Source organism: Rhinatrema bivittatum, chromosome 13 (assembly GCF_901001135.1).
Source record: "Rhinatrema bivittatum chromosome 13, aRhiBiv1.1, whole genome shotgun sequence".
NCBI lineage: Eukaryota > Metazoa > Chordata > Amphibia > Gymnophiona > Rhinatrematidae > Rhinatrema > Rhinatrema bivittatum.
In genome coordinates, this window is record NC_042627.1 from 4,408,077 (window position 1) to 4,424,541 (window position 16,465).

Consider the following 16,465-nt stretch of genomic DNA (forward strand, 5'->3'; position numbering starts at 1 on the left):
TCCCAGCAGTGTGAGGTGTAGAGGGGGTGCTGTGCTAGAGCCAATACTTACGTCCGAAGAATGGGGCGCGGTCCTGGAGCCACTGCTGAAGCTGCCACCAATAGATAAGTTGGAAGGGGGGCAGTGAAGGTTCGCCTAGTTGCCAAATTTAAGCTTGCACCGGCCCAGATGATGTCACAATATCACACGACAAGACTGCATTAACTGAATTCACCTTTAGCGGGCTCCCTATGGGGGTCACCCGGGTTCACTGCAGAGGTGGTGTCCCGATGCTCTGTGTCAGAGCTGCTGGGTGTTGTTACAGGACCAGAAGAAGGCTTTTACTCTTCCATTCCGGGTTTTATGTCATCTGCCATGGGGTACTGGGCTGCGGGGCGTAGGATATGAGCCAACCCGTGCTGACGCTGCAGTCAGGAAGCAGCAGATAATAAAGGAGGGATGATTAAGAGAAGGGGCGCTCACAGAGCAATGGCTCACGACAAACAGGATCCTACAGACAAGCAGGGTCACCAGGCTGGCTCCAGTTTTCCACGGCATTCATGGACTTCCTGATGGAAAACTGAAGGTAAAACCAGGACTGGATTAGTCTGTCTTAACAAAATGGAGCCATTTTGGTTAATCCAAAACTGTAGTGCTCTGCTCGGTCCTTGAATACCCCTAGAAAGTCTGATTTTCAGGATATCCACCATGAATATGCAGTTGCCAGCGTCATCTTGCATAAAGAGTTTAGGGGGTAACGACTGACTGAAGGCTCACGTTTAATGATCAGATTAAATCTATCGTTGTTTTAGGCTACGTGTTTTACATGGCCTGAAAGCCTCTGTTACTACTTGAGGTGTTTCAATCTGTTGTTCAGGCCTTGATCCTGCCATTATTACTGGATTGTTGTAATTCGCTATATTTGAGGCTCCCAGCTTCCGCTCTAAGAGCTCTGCAGATGCTGCAAAACTAGGCTGCTAGGCTGATTTCAGGACCATCCGTGCAAGATCACATTCCTTCAGTATTCAAGGACTTTCATTAGCTAATTCTCTGATTCTGCCCTGCTTCATATTTACAACCCTACTCGAGCACTGCAGTCTTCTCAAAGAGGGTTGTTGGACATCCCAGCAATGTGCCGGGCAGAGTTCCCCAGAGGGTCAGAAATATAAGTAAGAATATTTCCAGATTTTTAGGAAGTTGGCAACTGTGCCACATCACCGGGACCCCTTCCCCCTGCATCTGCCCTCTAAGGTGTGAGGGGCGGGGAGTGTGTGTGTGACACACTCCCCTCCCTTCCCCTGTCACACACCTCCCTCCCTTCCCTTTGACTACTCCTTTCATCCCTCTCTTGCCTTCTCTCCCCTCTCCTCTCACCAAGTCCCCATCCCCTCTCTTTCACCTCCTTTCATTCACTATCACCTCCTTCCCTCATCACCCCACCTTCTCTACTTCCTCCTTACTCCTCTCCCCTCTTCCCTACCTTTCTTCCAGTCACCACCACCCATCTTCCACCTGTTTCCAGCACTGCAGGGTCCATCCGACTCTTCTACCGCTGGTGGGGGCCTGTCTTCCATGCCAGTGGATATTTCATGCTCTGCAGGTCTGTCTGATTCCTTCATTATTGGGCCTCCTAATCATCATCCTGCCAGCCTCTTTGTCACTAGCCTGCACGTCGTCTTCCACTTCTGCTGGCGGGGCCTGGGATACCCTCTCAGCCTTTTCGCTCTACTGCAACCACTGCACCTGAGGGGAAACACCCCCTCCAAAATCCTCAAAGAACAAAAATCTTCTTTTGTGGGCTGGATTTGGCTGCCAGAAAGAAAAGTTTGGCAAGCCAGAAAACAGAACGCCATGGGCCGGAGCAGGCCAGAGGGCTACAGCTTGGTGACCCCCTAGGCTAGGAGATACTTGAGGACAAAGATGAGACCCAGAAATTCCCAAACCAGGTCTTCAGAGATTCCCAGTCCACAGATTTCCAGGTTCCTTAACGAACATGCATGAGACTTATTTACCTGCACTATCTCCATTGTATCAGGCCGATACAGTAAAGTTCACGGGAGAGCGGGAGAGCGGGCGAGCGCACAGGCCAGTGTCCTATGCCCTATATTTTTCAACCAGGTGGATCACTTTTGACTAGCGGCCTGGCTTTTGAAAGGCGGCAATTGAGAACAAAAGGCTGTTCCGAAGAGGTAATTACTACTCTATTGCAGTCCAGAAAGACTTCTAGTTTCCTAACTCAGAGTTTGGAGAGTCTTCGAGTCGTGGTGTCAAGAAAAGACGTTCTCCCCCGCCAGTCTTAGGTGCACATATACTGGCATTCTTACAACAAGGTTGGGCTTAAAGTTTGTCCTTCAGTTCCCTTTGGGTTCAAGTGGCCGCATTAGGGTGTCTCTTGGGTAAAGTTCACGGCCGTCCGCTGGTGCGTTTCCTAAGGGGAGCAAAGCATTTAAACCCTCCTATCCGTCCATCTGTCCCTCTTGGAATCTCAATCTGGTGCTGCAAGTCTTATGTAAAGCGCCCTTTGAGCCTGTCAAACGAGCTACTTTAAAGGACCTCTCTCTCTCTCTCAGAATGGTACCTTCCTTTTTGCCAAAAGTGGTCTTGACTTTTCACCTAACTCAATCAGTGGAGCTCCTGGCCTTCTCGCACATCTCTCCAGACGAATCACATTCTAGAGAGTTAAAGCGCCTGGATGTCAGACGGGTGCTATTGAGATATTTGGAAGTCACCAACTTCTTCTGGGTTTCAGACCATTTGTTCGTATTGTAGAGCGGAGCCAAAAAGGGTCAGAAAGCGTCTAAGTCAACCATAGCGAGATGGTTGAAAGAGGCTATATCGTCTGCTTACATCTTCCGGGGCCGACCAGTTCCTGAGGGCTTGAAAGCGCACTCCATACGTTCTCAGGCGGCTTCATGGGCTGAATGCCAGTTGATTTTGCCACAGGAAATATGCAGAGCAGCCACCTGATGACCCCATATACCTTTACTCAGCATTACCAGCTGGACGTCCAGGCCCGTGACATCCAGAACTTTGGAAGCAGTGTAATTTGAACAGGGCTCTCAAGGTCCCACCCTACATAGGGAAGCTTTGGTACATCCCAGGAGTCTGGACTGATCTGGGTATGTACAGGGAAAGGAAAATTGGTTCTTATCTGCTAATTTTCGTTCCTGTAATACCACGGATCAGTCCAGACGCCCTTCTGGGGATTTAGGGAATTTTTTTCTTGAGAGCCCGCTCTAATCCTTGTTCCGTTTACTGCAGATGCTTACAAAAGAAGGCTACAGATTTATTACGTTTTTGGCCTGTTCGCCAGTTTTTTTCTTGAAAGTTCTCTGTTTGGTTCTTGCTTGATCTGCTTCCTTTATTATTATTGAATTTTGCTTGGATAAACTGTTACACTGAAGAGATGCAGGTGGCACACCAGGTTAAGAGGGGGTGCCTCACAAGTTTTTCTCTGTCTCCCATCTGCTGGCAGGGAGGCATAACCCACAGTCTGGACTGATCCGTGGTTCTACAGGAACGAAAATCAAGACAAGCTCTCCAAGTTAGCGAGATCGCTGCGTGAAAAGCAAATAGCTACAGCCCATTAGTTCCTTACTCTGTTAGGCCACATGGCTTCCACAGTACACGCCACTCCTATGGCCAGATTAACCATGAGAATAACGCAGTACACATTGCGATCTCAGTGGATCCAAGCCATTCAACCACTGTCATCTCCAATTCAGATAACTCACCAGTTGTGTTCATCTCTCCTCTGGTGGACAAACACGAACAATTTGCCTACCTTTCCAGCAACCAGTTCCTCAAGTAACCTTGACTTCAGATGCATCCACCTTTGGTTGAGGAGCGCATATCAACAATCTTCAAACTCAAGGTACTTGGACAAGCCTCGAAGCAACATTTCAAATCAACTTCCTGGAGCTTCGAACTATACGTTATGCTCTCTAAGCGTTCAAGGACTGCCTTTCGCACAAGACTGTTCTAATACCAACAAACAACACAGTTGCCATGTGGTACCTGAACAAGCAGGGGGGTACGGGTTCTTATCTCCTTTGCCAAGAAGCCGCTCAGATTTGGGACTGGCCCTGACACATTCCATGTTTCTCCGGGGCACTTATCTGGCAGGCATACACAATGTAGTTGCAGACCGCCTCAGTCGTCAGTTCCAACCCCACGAGTGGTCCCTGGATCCTTTAGTAGCGACAAGGATATTCCAACGTTGGGGGTCAGCCAACAATGGACCTCTTTGCATCTGAGCTGAATCACAAAGTGGACAGATACTGCTCCCTGCACAAACAGAAACCAGTTAGCCAAGGACGCATTTGCTCGCCCCTGGAACTCAGGTCTTCTATACGCGTATCCCCCGATACCGCTAATAACCAAAACACTAGTGAAGCTACAACAGGACAAAGGGTCAATGATACTCATAGCCCCGTATTGGCCTCGACAAGTATGGTTTCCCATACTTCTTTACCTCTTGATCAGAGAACCAATTCACCTGGGCACAGCACCCACTCTCATAACTCAGGACCAGGGCAGGTTGGGCCATCCCAACCTTCAGACCCTATCCCTAACAGCCTGGATGTTGAAAGCTTGATCCTGCAACCACTCAATCTTTCAACTGTCTCTCAAGTGCTTGTAGCTTCACGAAAACCTTCCACATGAAAATCCTATGGTTGTAAGTGGAAAAGATTCACCATATGGTGCACGTAGAAAAGTGTTTCTCCCTTTTCCTGCCCCACGTCATCGTTATTGGACTATCTCTGACACCTTTCAGACTCCTTGGGGAGGAAGCGGGGGGCGGCCTTCGGCTGCTCCCGCTTCCTCCCCAAGCCTTAAATAGTCCAAACCAGGAAGTCCATACAGACCTGCAAGCAAACCTCAGGCGGGCCGCAAGGACCTCGAAGGCCTCCCAGGCCCTGGAACAAATCCTGGATAGTTTGTAGGCAAGACCCTGGCTTTGGAGCGGCCTCCAGAAAAGGTGAGATGCTTCCTGTGGCGCAGCTACAGGAGGAATCGTAACATCTTTTGTTTTGTAGGGGTTTGTGTTACTTCACAAAGTGTTTGGCAGTGGAGGGAGTTTGTTTTGCTTTCACTGAGATGACATCAGAATTTAAATATATGTTTTCTGCATGCACTAGTTCCGCTGTACACGCATTGCAAATCTTAAATTCTTATGATTATTGCTATTGCTGTTTTATTGTAGTTATGATATTCTCTGCATTTTTGGAATGAGAATTCATAAAAGAATATTTGTTTTATTGCGTGATTGGATCTGATGTTTCTGTTAAATGTTCTTTATTTTTTATAAGATATTGTGTATTTATAAACTGCAATAAATATAACATATTTATTCCACATTAATAAGGTTTTTTTTAATGATGGCAAGTGCTTGAAATAATAGAATTAAAATATTTTAAAATATCACTCATGATGTAAGACAGCTGTTGCAGACTATTTTTAAATCCACTGAAGGGTACATGCTAAGGCATTATTTATTGATAAGATACAAGTGGTAGGGCCTAGACCTGTATGTGTACTGCCCATCCATGTTAACCTTGGGCCCCCCAAAAATTCAGTTCTGGCTATGTCACTGGGCTGAAGGAGGATTGCAGAGGCCCAGCTCAGTTGTTTTTTCATCCACCAAAGTTCCCTGCACCATTGGTCCTGATGTCTTGCTGGTGCTAGACTCCCTCCTGCAAGACGTCAAGGAATTACTCCAACCTGTTTCAGGGGAGAAGATTCCCGGTAATACTTTGGCAGGCAATTCTGAATCTTCAGAGAGATTTGCTAGTGGATCTCAGAGGTAAAGTTCAGAATGCACAAGATACTATATAAAGTCTTCAACTAAATCAGGTAGTAATCTGGAGCCGAAACTGTGAGAATTCGACTCTTTCAAGCCCTTGGTGGCAAAAGATAATATGATTGCTCCTAGAAGAATTGAGCTGTTTAACATTTGACTCATCAGCGAAGTATTCGATATTAAGAGGCAGAAATTCAGAAGTAGCCAGGTAGGGAAGTTATTTAGATAGACTTATCTGGCTAACTTGTGCAGGGAATCCAGCGGTGCAGGCATGCCAGATCATTTTTTAGTTAACCGAATATATCCGGCTAACTTTAGACCTGTTCAATCGCAGGACTAACTCATCCGGCTACCTTAGCAGGATAAGTAGCTTCTCCCAGTAACGACCCCCGTCTCACCCACCTCTTAGCTGGCTAACAGCCCGATAAGGAGTTATCCTGTTAAGTGGTGGCCCCTAAATGTAGTCGGATATTCAGATGCTGCCACTTAGCCAGATAAGTTGGAACTTATCCGGCTGAGCGGTGCTGAATATCGACCGCTGCTCGTCCACAGTTTGGTGACATCCAGGACTGAAATCTCTGGCGGATTATCTTGTGCAGTGTTTTCCATTCTCCCTGGAGGCCTTTTGCTGCCCCATGCTTTGTTTCTTAGACAAGAGCTCAAGATTTTGACTGCTATCACAACTTCTTCTGGCAGGATTGCTCTTGGAGCCTGACAAAAACCTCCCTGTGCATTCTTTTTTTTAATTCTATGATAAAGAATGTACGGGTTTCAAGATAGGAAGGGAGCCAGATGTTTCCCGTGTGACTCAACGTAAACAGAAAAGTGTTTTTTATTGATGCTTATTACTGCTGCAGTTCAAATAGGAGCAGCCGTTTGGCTCCTTCGGGATTTATCGTGTTTGTAGGGATTTAATTTCTCTTATTCAGCGGCTTGTGGCTTTGCTGGTGCGCAGTACATTTTGTTCCCTCCTCTTTCTTGTGTGCTGTAGCTTTCTCTTTTGTTTTTTTTCCTTTTCATGGCCTCTGCACCTATTTATAGATCACTGCCTGAGGTTATGATGATTTTCGTTGTTTATTTAATTGAATATTTTTGTGTAACCTCTTGTAACATGTTTGAGCTTTACTGTTGTCAAGATTTAATAAAAATCATGTTAAAACATAATATAAAAAATGTAAAAGACCGGGCACGTCGGTCACAGTGTTCACAAGCCACCTCAGCTTTCGACCAGGCCCTGATCTGGTGACTCTGGCCCAGGATAATCTCTTGGGCCTCAGGCTGAGCCCCTCACTCCCAGTCACTCCCATTGTCCCTGTCTGGGCCTGCTGGCTCTGGTTGCCAAATGCCCATTTGTTGTTTTTTTACCAGGTAGCCCAGTTTTCGCCTGTGCTGTTCAGTGTTCATACAGGGGCATGGAAGGGTAGGGATGCACATGGGGGGCAAGGGAGGTGAGACAGCGAGGGGCACAAGGGAAAGAGAACAGGACACAGAGAGGGGGGGGGAAGGGGGAGAAAATGGAGAGGCAGACACATGGGGGCATGGGACGGAGCAGAGAAAGAAGGGGCCACGAGGGAGAGAGACACGAGGAACCAGGAAGGAAGGGAGGGGTCAGAACAGTGGTTCCCAACTTTTTTTGCAGGGAACCCGGGGGAAAGACTGAAGAGGAAGATTTTGCTGATAGCAGTGGCAACGGCTGTGACTCGTTCCCGTCTTCTCTCTACAGGGAATCGAAATTTGGCAGCGGGCCACAAGGGAGGGAGAGATGAAAAGCTGGAAAGCGTTAAAAGAAATGGGGAGAGAGCCAGGTGGGGAGAGGGAGAAAAGGACAAGACGACTGAGTGGGAGACTGGAGGGCTGGGATGGGGTGATGGAAGAATAAGATACGAGAGATGGGATGAAAGGTAAAAAAAAATTAAAAGAGATAGAATAGACAGGGAGGAATGGCATGGAAGGGAAACAATGTCTCCTATTCTACAACTGAATATACCCGGATAAGTCAGAGTTAGCCGGAAATGTGGTATCTGCTTTAACTGTAGACCTGCCCTATGGCAGTTACGTGGTTAACTCTGCTCCTCCCCAGAACGCCTACCTCCCACCCCAGGAACGCCCCCGACTTACCCAGTTAAATTCTAGCCGGATAATCCTCTTAAATATGCGGCTAAACTTTTGAATATGTGCTCCGTTCTTTCTCTCTTTCTTTCCATACCTTTCTTTTGTATTATTCTTCTCTTCTCTCCCTCTTCACCCTTGGATGAGGAATGACCAAGCTCTTGCGGCTGATAGCTGAGAGATGCCGTGGCGTGGAAACAGCCGGGCAGACCCATCACGCCTTCCCTCGCCGACGTCTTCTAGTTTTACGATTTTTTTCTCCCTCTCCCTCTCCCTCTCTCGCCCTCGCTCTACCTCTGCTTCTCAAGGCTTCGCTCTTTCTCTCTCCTTTCCTCTCTTGCTCTGCCACCAGCCCTTTCTTCTCTCAGCCTGCAGCAGCCAGGGGTTTCTCTCGTCCTCACCTCATCCTCTTTTCTGTTGAGTGACGTGCAGGCACCTTAACTTCCTGGAGACTCTGACCGCAGCTCCGAGTGCGAGGGCTGCAGAGCGCGGAGGCTGGAAGCCACATTCACACAGGGAGGGAAGAAAGCCAGAAGAAGGCAGGATTCTTTATAGAGGACATCATCAGTGAAAAGGAAAAAAAATATTCTAGAGAGCGGGGAGAGGATAAGCGAAAAAAGAAAAACCCGCAAAAGGAGCAGGCACAGAGAGGGGGATAAAGAGGAGGAGAACGTGGAGTGAGGGGACGTGGAACGGAAGCCCCTCTTTTCCTGTGGGTGAAGAGGTCCATTTGCGGAGCATGTGATGGGTGGGACCCTGGTTCCAGTACCAGCCGTGCTTCTTCTCGCCATTCTTGCCGCAGCTGCGCCCAGAAAAGGTAAAAAGGAGGGTCCTGGTGCTTGGGGGGGTCTGGCTGGCCTTCGTTTGCTTTACTGTGCTTCACCTTGAAACTTAGCAGGCGGAAGGATTGTTCCTTCCTAGAATCCCATGCGTGGAGGAATAGCGTTTGCTTTATCACACACATGTCTTAGAGATATAACAGAACATTTCAGGGCATCTGAAAAGCCGCAGCTGATTCTGGTCGTCAAAAGGGCGCGCTGGCAGATCAGGCCTTCCTCTCCAAGGTTTAGCCGATTCTATACTTCATCCACTTACTGACCTCATATCGGAAATATTTTTTTAACCAGGTGATCCAGGTGAGCTGTGCCACAAGCCTTCAGATCATCACTACCACCCTGTTGTAAGGCTGCTAAATGCCGTTCCTCACCATAATATATCCGTGGGTTACAGGCCTCTCTGCTATAACAGTTTTTATTATAAGGCTGTGGCACCTCCCGTCTCCTATTCATCTCACTCTAATGTAAGCTCATTGAGGGCTTGCTCTGTTATAACACCCTCTTCTGTAAGGCTGCTTCACTTCTCATCCATCTTTCACTCAGTCACTCCTTTTTCTCTCTCCGCCATGACAGAATTGTCATTGATGTGAAAGCATTGAGTTTACTGCTTGGTGGTTCTGGCGACGCTCCCAGAACAGTACAGGAGATCTGAGTATGGCTTGAGGAGACACTAGCACGGGCAGCTGGTATGGCTAGCAGAAAGAGGCTGGCATGAGGCCAGGAGCTTTTAGGGAATCGGGTCCAAAAAAGCTGCACCTCCAGGAGCAGAGGAAACCCAAAAAACAGTGACAAAAATATTTTAGACAAGTGTGAACTGTAAACATGTATGGGGCATTTTATCCTGAAAATAAAGCTTTACATCATAATTTGTGTATCACACACAATAAGACGGCCAGGAAGTCCTGCCGTTTTTTTTTCACCTTTTTTGCAAAGAGAAATACCCCCATAATTGAATGTGGCAGAGTTCCCTCAGTAAAAGTCCGCATCTCCTCGGCAGTCTGTACAGTTTATTGCCCTTGTACAATATACTGATGTCCTCAATGGACAGTTCATGTTGCAGCAGGAGCAGTGGCCTCTGTTCTCAGCACTTGTCCTTACTGCGCAGTGCGTATAATGCAGAGCTAACGGCAAAGCCCTCCGCGAGAGCAGCAGGCTGTGGCCTGGACAGAATGAAACCCTCAATACGCCGGGTCGTGCTTTATTTCCATTTAAAACTAGCAGTCAGATTTATTTAAAGCTTTTCATATTCCGTCCAATCCCAGACATGTAGCTCTGGGTGAATTACATTAATAAAACATCAAGCATTTAAGGTGACAGACAAAGCCAATAACAGACAACTTGCAAATGACTGAAATGTTATAAATAAGTTTATTTTTATTACTTTTATGCAATGGCAAATATTTGCAGGCAAACATTATTCAGTAAGCGTGCAATTCAATTATTTTGCTCAAGGTTCAAACATAAAGAAGAGACATAATGGGGTCTAAGTTAGGAAAGATATCTACTAATGCAATCCACATATAGTCTGTTATACTATGATAATACAATAAAGAGCTGAAATGTTTTTATTCTATGTTAGAATTAATGTACATCAGGTTAAACACCCATCTATTTTCCAAGGTCCTAGAAGCGTGCAGGATAAAATCAGACGTCCGCTCCCTGTGTAAATGCCCCTATGTGTGTGTGTGGTTTTTGGCGTAATGTTCACGGACATCTCAGCAGTAGCAGTGGCGCCTGTGAACGGGAAGCCTCTTTGCCACAGGATCATGTGCCTATGATCCCCTAAGGACAGAGATTGAAAGAATGAGTTGGGACACATCAGCTGTTTGAAAAGGTCTCCGTGCAGGGCAGGTAAACCCGTAAGCCTGGAGTCACCGGGTGCACTCTTTTACCTGCAGGCGGAGAGCAAGGTGCACACATAGTGGATTTTCCAGTGCAAGCGCAGAGCTTTGCCCACTGCACAGACGTAGCTGGGGTAATGCACAAACACTTTGAAAATCTACCTAAAGTTAGACGGGCACAAACAGAAACAACCCGGGTAATTTCTGCCTGAAAATTCACCTAAGGTTACACGGGTGCAAAGTAGCCACAGATGTTGCCGCTAAGCAGCTTATTCACAATGCAAATTCGCTCAGGTATTGCTGGCAGGCCTGCAAGCAACCGTTTGGCTCTGTTTGCTTAATTCTAATTTGGCCTCTGGAATAAAACAATTTTGCTCCAGTGATTCCACTTTTCAGCTGGAACATGAATGCCCTAGACCATCCCAAATCAGTTTCCTTCCTCTGTTAAACTCTGGCTACATTTTATTCCTGACCATCCCAGCCTCGCCCGTTCTGTCCCCAAACCTTGATCCCCCGCTGCTGCCATCTCAGGATTTGTATAGTGGCCTGACTGACATAACCTCTAGCAGAGCCAAAAGAGAATGTAAGATGGACAAAAATACGCGGACCTCCTCCATTACACGCTGGGCGATCCTCACCCGAGTCGCAGGTATCACAAAATTGATCTCTTACGAGAAATGTCTTGAACTTAGGCCTTTCTTCAGGAGATTTTCCTTTTTACTGCAATTAAAAGCAACAGAATGAGGTTTTATATTTCGTATTCGCAGTACACCATGCTGAGCCTCTTCTTGCTACCCAGTTGTCTGCAGTGTCCTGTACCTCACAACATCTCACGTCTCCTCGGAGCACAGCACAAATTGCTAAGGCACCGGTGCAGTCGCCCGTGATACACAGGAGATGTAGCAGGTCTGACTGGAAGAAAGCCAGGAAATGTATTAAAATAAAGTCGTGAGGAGTGCCAAGTTTATTCATGACATGCTAAAAATACATAGAAACATGAGGGCAGAAAAAGACCACATGGCCCATCCACCCTTATAATTCCCATCACTTCCTTATAGAAACAGAGAAACACGATGGCAGAAAAACATTAAGAACATATTTGTGCCACTCCTGGAACAAATATCCCAGATGACAATATATATATGAAAAATAAACATCTAATTAAATAATAACAAAATTAATTATGAATAGCAATCATGTCCATAAAAAGGATCTGTGATCTTGTGACTTTCAGGGAATTGGCAGAGCAAATATCATCCCCGGGGACTGTGAATTACTGAGATGTCTGTGCAGGAGATCCGACTTTTAGAAAAGTCTGTTCTTAGAGGAGGAAGGGGGGCTGTGAATGTAGGAGAGGTTTGTGCGTTGTGTGGCTGAAGCTGTGGCTCCGAGAAAGCGAAGCTTTCAAAAAATTAAATCAACCAGTCGAGTTGTGAGCTGGGGGAAGCAGCCTCCCTGACCCTTTGCTTAATGAAAGCAGAGACGAACGGCCATTTTTCAAAACGTTGTGTTGTCTGACAAACCTCAGCAGAAAAGGGAGGCTCGGGGTTTGGCCTTCAGCGATATTCCAGTCCTCAGAAGCGCTACGCAGTGAAATGAATTATTGTCACTGCTGATCCATAAAGGGCGCCGTCCAGTTACACTGCACGGAAAGAGAAAGCAAAGGAGATGAGATTTAATCCCATATCTCTGCAATGCAGAAACCCCGCTCACTTTTACAGGAAGAGAGGCCCGGCTTTACAACTCATTATGCCCACTTTCTTAATGTCTGGCAGCAAAACGGTTTCACGAAAGATATTCCAGAGGACACCCTGCCTGCGGCCTAGCAGTGACGGGTATTTTTTTTTTTATTTCACTTGGCCAGCGAAATTCACCGCATATTTCCAAGAAAAAGTCTCCGGCGTTCCAGAGTTAGGGATCAAGTGAAAGAAATGCGAAAAGCTGGTGCACACAATTTTGACACGGCGCAGAATTTTCTGGAAGGGGGAAATAATCCCCAGGAAAATGCGGGCAAGCAGAGGTCTGAGGAAAACGCCCTGAGGGACTGAAGGGTCAGGTTAGAAGTCCCCTGCTACTTTCTGTACAAATTTCACTTCCACGGTTTTTCCGTGGAGACTTTCCCTTCCAGAAGATGCAGAAGATTAAACCCTTGGGTGAAAGACGTGTCCTTTCAGAAGTGGTTTAAACAAAGCTCTTTCTGTTCCTTACTGACGTTTAAACCTGAGCCTTGTCCTTGGAAACTCTTTCCCGCACCCTGTGCACGGTTGCTGACATTAAGGATTGCGCGAAAAGCAACAGACAGTTCCTTTCTTGCAATGTTGGGAGTATTTGGCAAAATCTGCAGCACTGCTCTCTGGATGCTTTAGTGGGAGAATTTGCACAAAAGTTGGAAAATGCAAAAATAAATCGCTGGATCCAGGGCATTTCACTGCTTAAAAAAAAGAGACATTTGTGAATAGAGGGTTAAGGGTGAATTCACCATTTTTCACCGGTTTCATTAAAAACACATTTCCCATCAACTCTCTGGCAAAAAAAAAAAAAGGAGAAGAGCTGACAGGAGGCATCACCCCTGCACTTTATTACAGGGGCGAAAAGCCCAGTGTTTGCATTTTGGCATTTCACTGGCTGAATGCACTAGCCATGTTGCCCAGCTTGCCTTTCCTTGCCGTATCTGTGGCGGCGAAGGCCTGCAGGAGATTGGTTAGGACTCGGAGCACAGCATCGACCCGTCAGCAGTCAGACCTGGTATGCACTCACCCTGAATCTTGCATTTGACATAGAAATTTACATTAAATAAGTGCGTAAATAAATAGGAACACTATGAGTGTTTTTACATTTTTTTTTTCATATTTCATGCCTTGGCTTTCATTAGATAATTGCCCTTGCTGCTTCAGATGCCCTTTGGCTCAGGATATCTATTGGCATAGGTATCTCAGAATAACGCCCATTGCCAGGGTCAGTACTGCTGAATTAGTGCCAAGAGGTGATCGCTGACGGCTTGCAGTAAGATGAGCACTCGGCCAAAGCTCTCCCGTGTGTTTGTAGGAGGTCACGACGTGGCAGAGACAGGTGCCGTGAGGACCGTGCTTGAAAACCCTTTCCTGCTCCCCATGCCCCTTCTCGTAACATCTGAAGATATTTCTTGACAGGAAGGGCGATGGGAGGTAGGGAACAGCCTCTCGATAGAGGTGGTGGGGGGCAAGCACGTGGGATCCTTAGCAATGGGGGAAGCAGAGCGGAAACTCTGAGATGAAGCAGGGTCTGAGGGGTAGCCAAACATGCTGCCTAGATGGGCTTGATAGACACTGGTGGCCATTATCTGCCAAAGTACAGTGCAGTATCTGCTGTTTGCACGTATAATACGAAGGAACCTGTGTCGGAGGAGGAGCAGTGGCTGGCTGGACACCTTGCGCTTGAAATGGCTCTTATCGTCTGTCTGTAAGAGCTTGGCTTGGCAGTCGTTATCTGACAGTGAATGCCTGCTACAGCTCAAAGCTGCCTATGAAGTTCAAACTATCAAAACAAGAAGGAGTAGGAATGTAAAAAGAAAATCTTTATTTTACTGAAAGTGCTCATCCCCTTGTCAGCAGTAGGAATGTGCGAAATGTACCTTACTAGTTGTTGGTTATTTATATATATATATATATATATATATATCTATACCGACATTCGATCAGCGATATCACATCGCTTTACATTCAGGTACTGGAGGTATTAAGGTGTTCTGTAGCTTTGGTGGCCAGAGAAGGGCGAAACTCTTTTCTCCCAAAAACAGAAGCCAATCCCTTATCGTGAGAGCACAGAAATGTGACGTTAACAGCAAATTCCTGCGAGAAAAGAATGGCTTATGGATCGCACGCTTCGGTGAATTTGGGGGCAAAGAGTAAAAGCAAAAAAAAAAAAAAAACAACCAAAAGTTCATTTCAAAAAATAATAATTCAGCAAAGTGTGAAACTGTCTCTTGTGGCTTTTTGGTATGAAACCTGCCAGCGGGATCCCCCCGTGGATCTGCCAGCCGTGAGCAGAGCCTTCACAACGGGTGGGGAAGATGAGCAGCCATCCTGGAGGCCCGGAGGGGTCTGTGAGCATGCAGGCCCGAAAGGGAAGGGGGGTGTGTACAAAGCAAGCCTCCGAACCTACCATCACCCCTACAAGCCATGGTCATGCCGAAGCAGGTGATGAGAAAATGGGGGTAGAAGTCAGAGAGCAAAATGGCCACGTCAGGAACAGTCCAAAATAGTCACATTTGCAAAACCCGCTGCAAGTTTCTTTGGGAGAACTGGCTCATGGTATACGGCGAAAAAGTCAAGTTTCTTCCACTTTTTAAGAATGATTTATGTGCAATAAATTAATAGCAGTTTGTGCCGTTGTACATTCATTTGCGGCTGGCTCTGTTCCTAAATGTGTCTTGGAGATTTATTGTTTGAAAATCACATGGTCACACCTGCCAGCCTGTTGAAGGGTCGTAACCGTGACTGTACGAGACTCTTTTATGTCCGTCTTACGGGCACCAGCAGCAGATGAATGCACAGAGACACAAACTGATATTTATATATTTTACATCAATCATTTTAAAAAAGGAATAATCTTTTCAGGTTAACAGGTGTACTATTTAAATAGCTGATCGTCTTGCACAACTGGTCGGGTGTTGAGTGCGATTAATGTATCAGAGATACATGAGCGCAGCTTCCATTCCTTAGAGAGATGTAGTAAACCTGACCGTGGTGATGGATGTTTGAATGTCATATTAGGAAGTACCCTTCGCGCTTTACATTGCCTTTCTCTTTAAACCTTGTCATTGCAAGCACTGGCTGGCCCGTAATCTCCAGGAACATCATACCAACAAAGCAGAAGACAAACAGAAAGAGACTGCCCAGCCTGGCCCCTAATGCCTGTCCACACTGTTAAGAATAATCCCAGCCAGCAGCTGTAAACTATCACTCCTTATCCTTCCTACTCTACCCTCAGGGGGAATGCGCATACAAGATCCCCTATGGATTGATTGATTGATATGATATTTAATACGTGTTTAATCATATAAGTATCCCAATTTTTTTCAATTTGCAACTTGTATTTTATCTCCCATTATTTATATGTGTTTTGATCATTTAAGTATCCCAATTGTTGTTTTTGATTTAACTAGCTTGTATTATTTTTAACTATCTCAACTGTTCTTTAGATATAACTAGTTTGTTTATTATTCCAATGATCTCAATTGTTCAGTTGTAAGGCGCCGTTGCTATTCGTTATGTTAAATGGAAACCGATGTGGTGTTACTAAACGAATGTCGGTATAAAAAAAGCTGCAAATAAATAAATAAATGATGCTTTATAAGGTTGTCCCTCCGGCAAGGGCCTCACCCAGCACCCCTCCTTTCCCATGTCTAACCACAAACAGGCCAATGCCATACCATCGCGCCTGCACGCGCGTCCATAACCCCCGATGCAAAATGGGTTAGCGCATCCAAAACGCACGTCCAACCCAGCGCATAGCCTAATAGCGCTCATCACATGTCAATTCACGTTGATGAGTGCTATTACCTATTTCCTCCCGATGCAAAAAACACAATTTAAATATTAAATCGAGCACCCAGGAGAGGTGGATCGGCGCGCATTAAGAGTGCGGACACTCAATCATGAGCGCCTGTTCACACCGCACCAATATTGCATTGGCCTGAACGCTTGTAATCATCTAAATAGCTACCAGTACTAATGTGACTGGTGCCGGAACATTTCTGGATGGTACCCCTCCGGCCTTGATCCGGCTGGTCTTCGGGGAGCTGTAGACGATACCAACCCAGGTGCTCCCATGGCCTGCTGTGTTGCAAGTTCATGTTTTCACTACCGCCTTACTTTTTAGCAACCATTTTTAGCAACTGTGCTTATCCTGTGCTGAAC

At 46.3% G+C, this 16,465-nt stretch overlaps 1 protein-coding gene across 5 annotated transcripts in view; it reads left to right on the plus strand.

Annotated features, from left to right (window-relative positions):
• The first annotated feature begins 8,045 nt into the window (after positions 1-8,045).
• The window catches only part of CD6 (CD6 molecule), a 32,557-nt gene continuing 24,137 nt past the window's right edge, over positions 8,046-16,465 (plus strand). For all 5 annotated transcript variants that reach the window (XM_029574689.1, XM_029574691.1, XM_029574690.1 and 2 more), the window contains exon 1: positions 8,046-8,708. In XM_029574689.1, the coding sequence (XP_029430549.1) occupies positions 8,636-8,708 (73 nt within the window). In that variant the 5' untranslated portion in view covers positions 8,046-8,635. The remainder of the gene's footprint in view (positions 8,709-16,465) is intronic.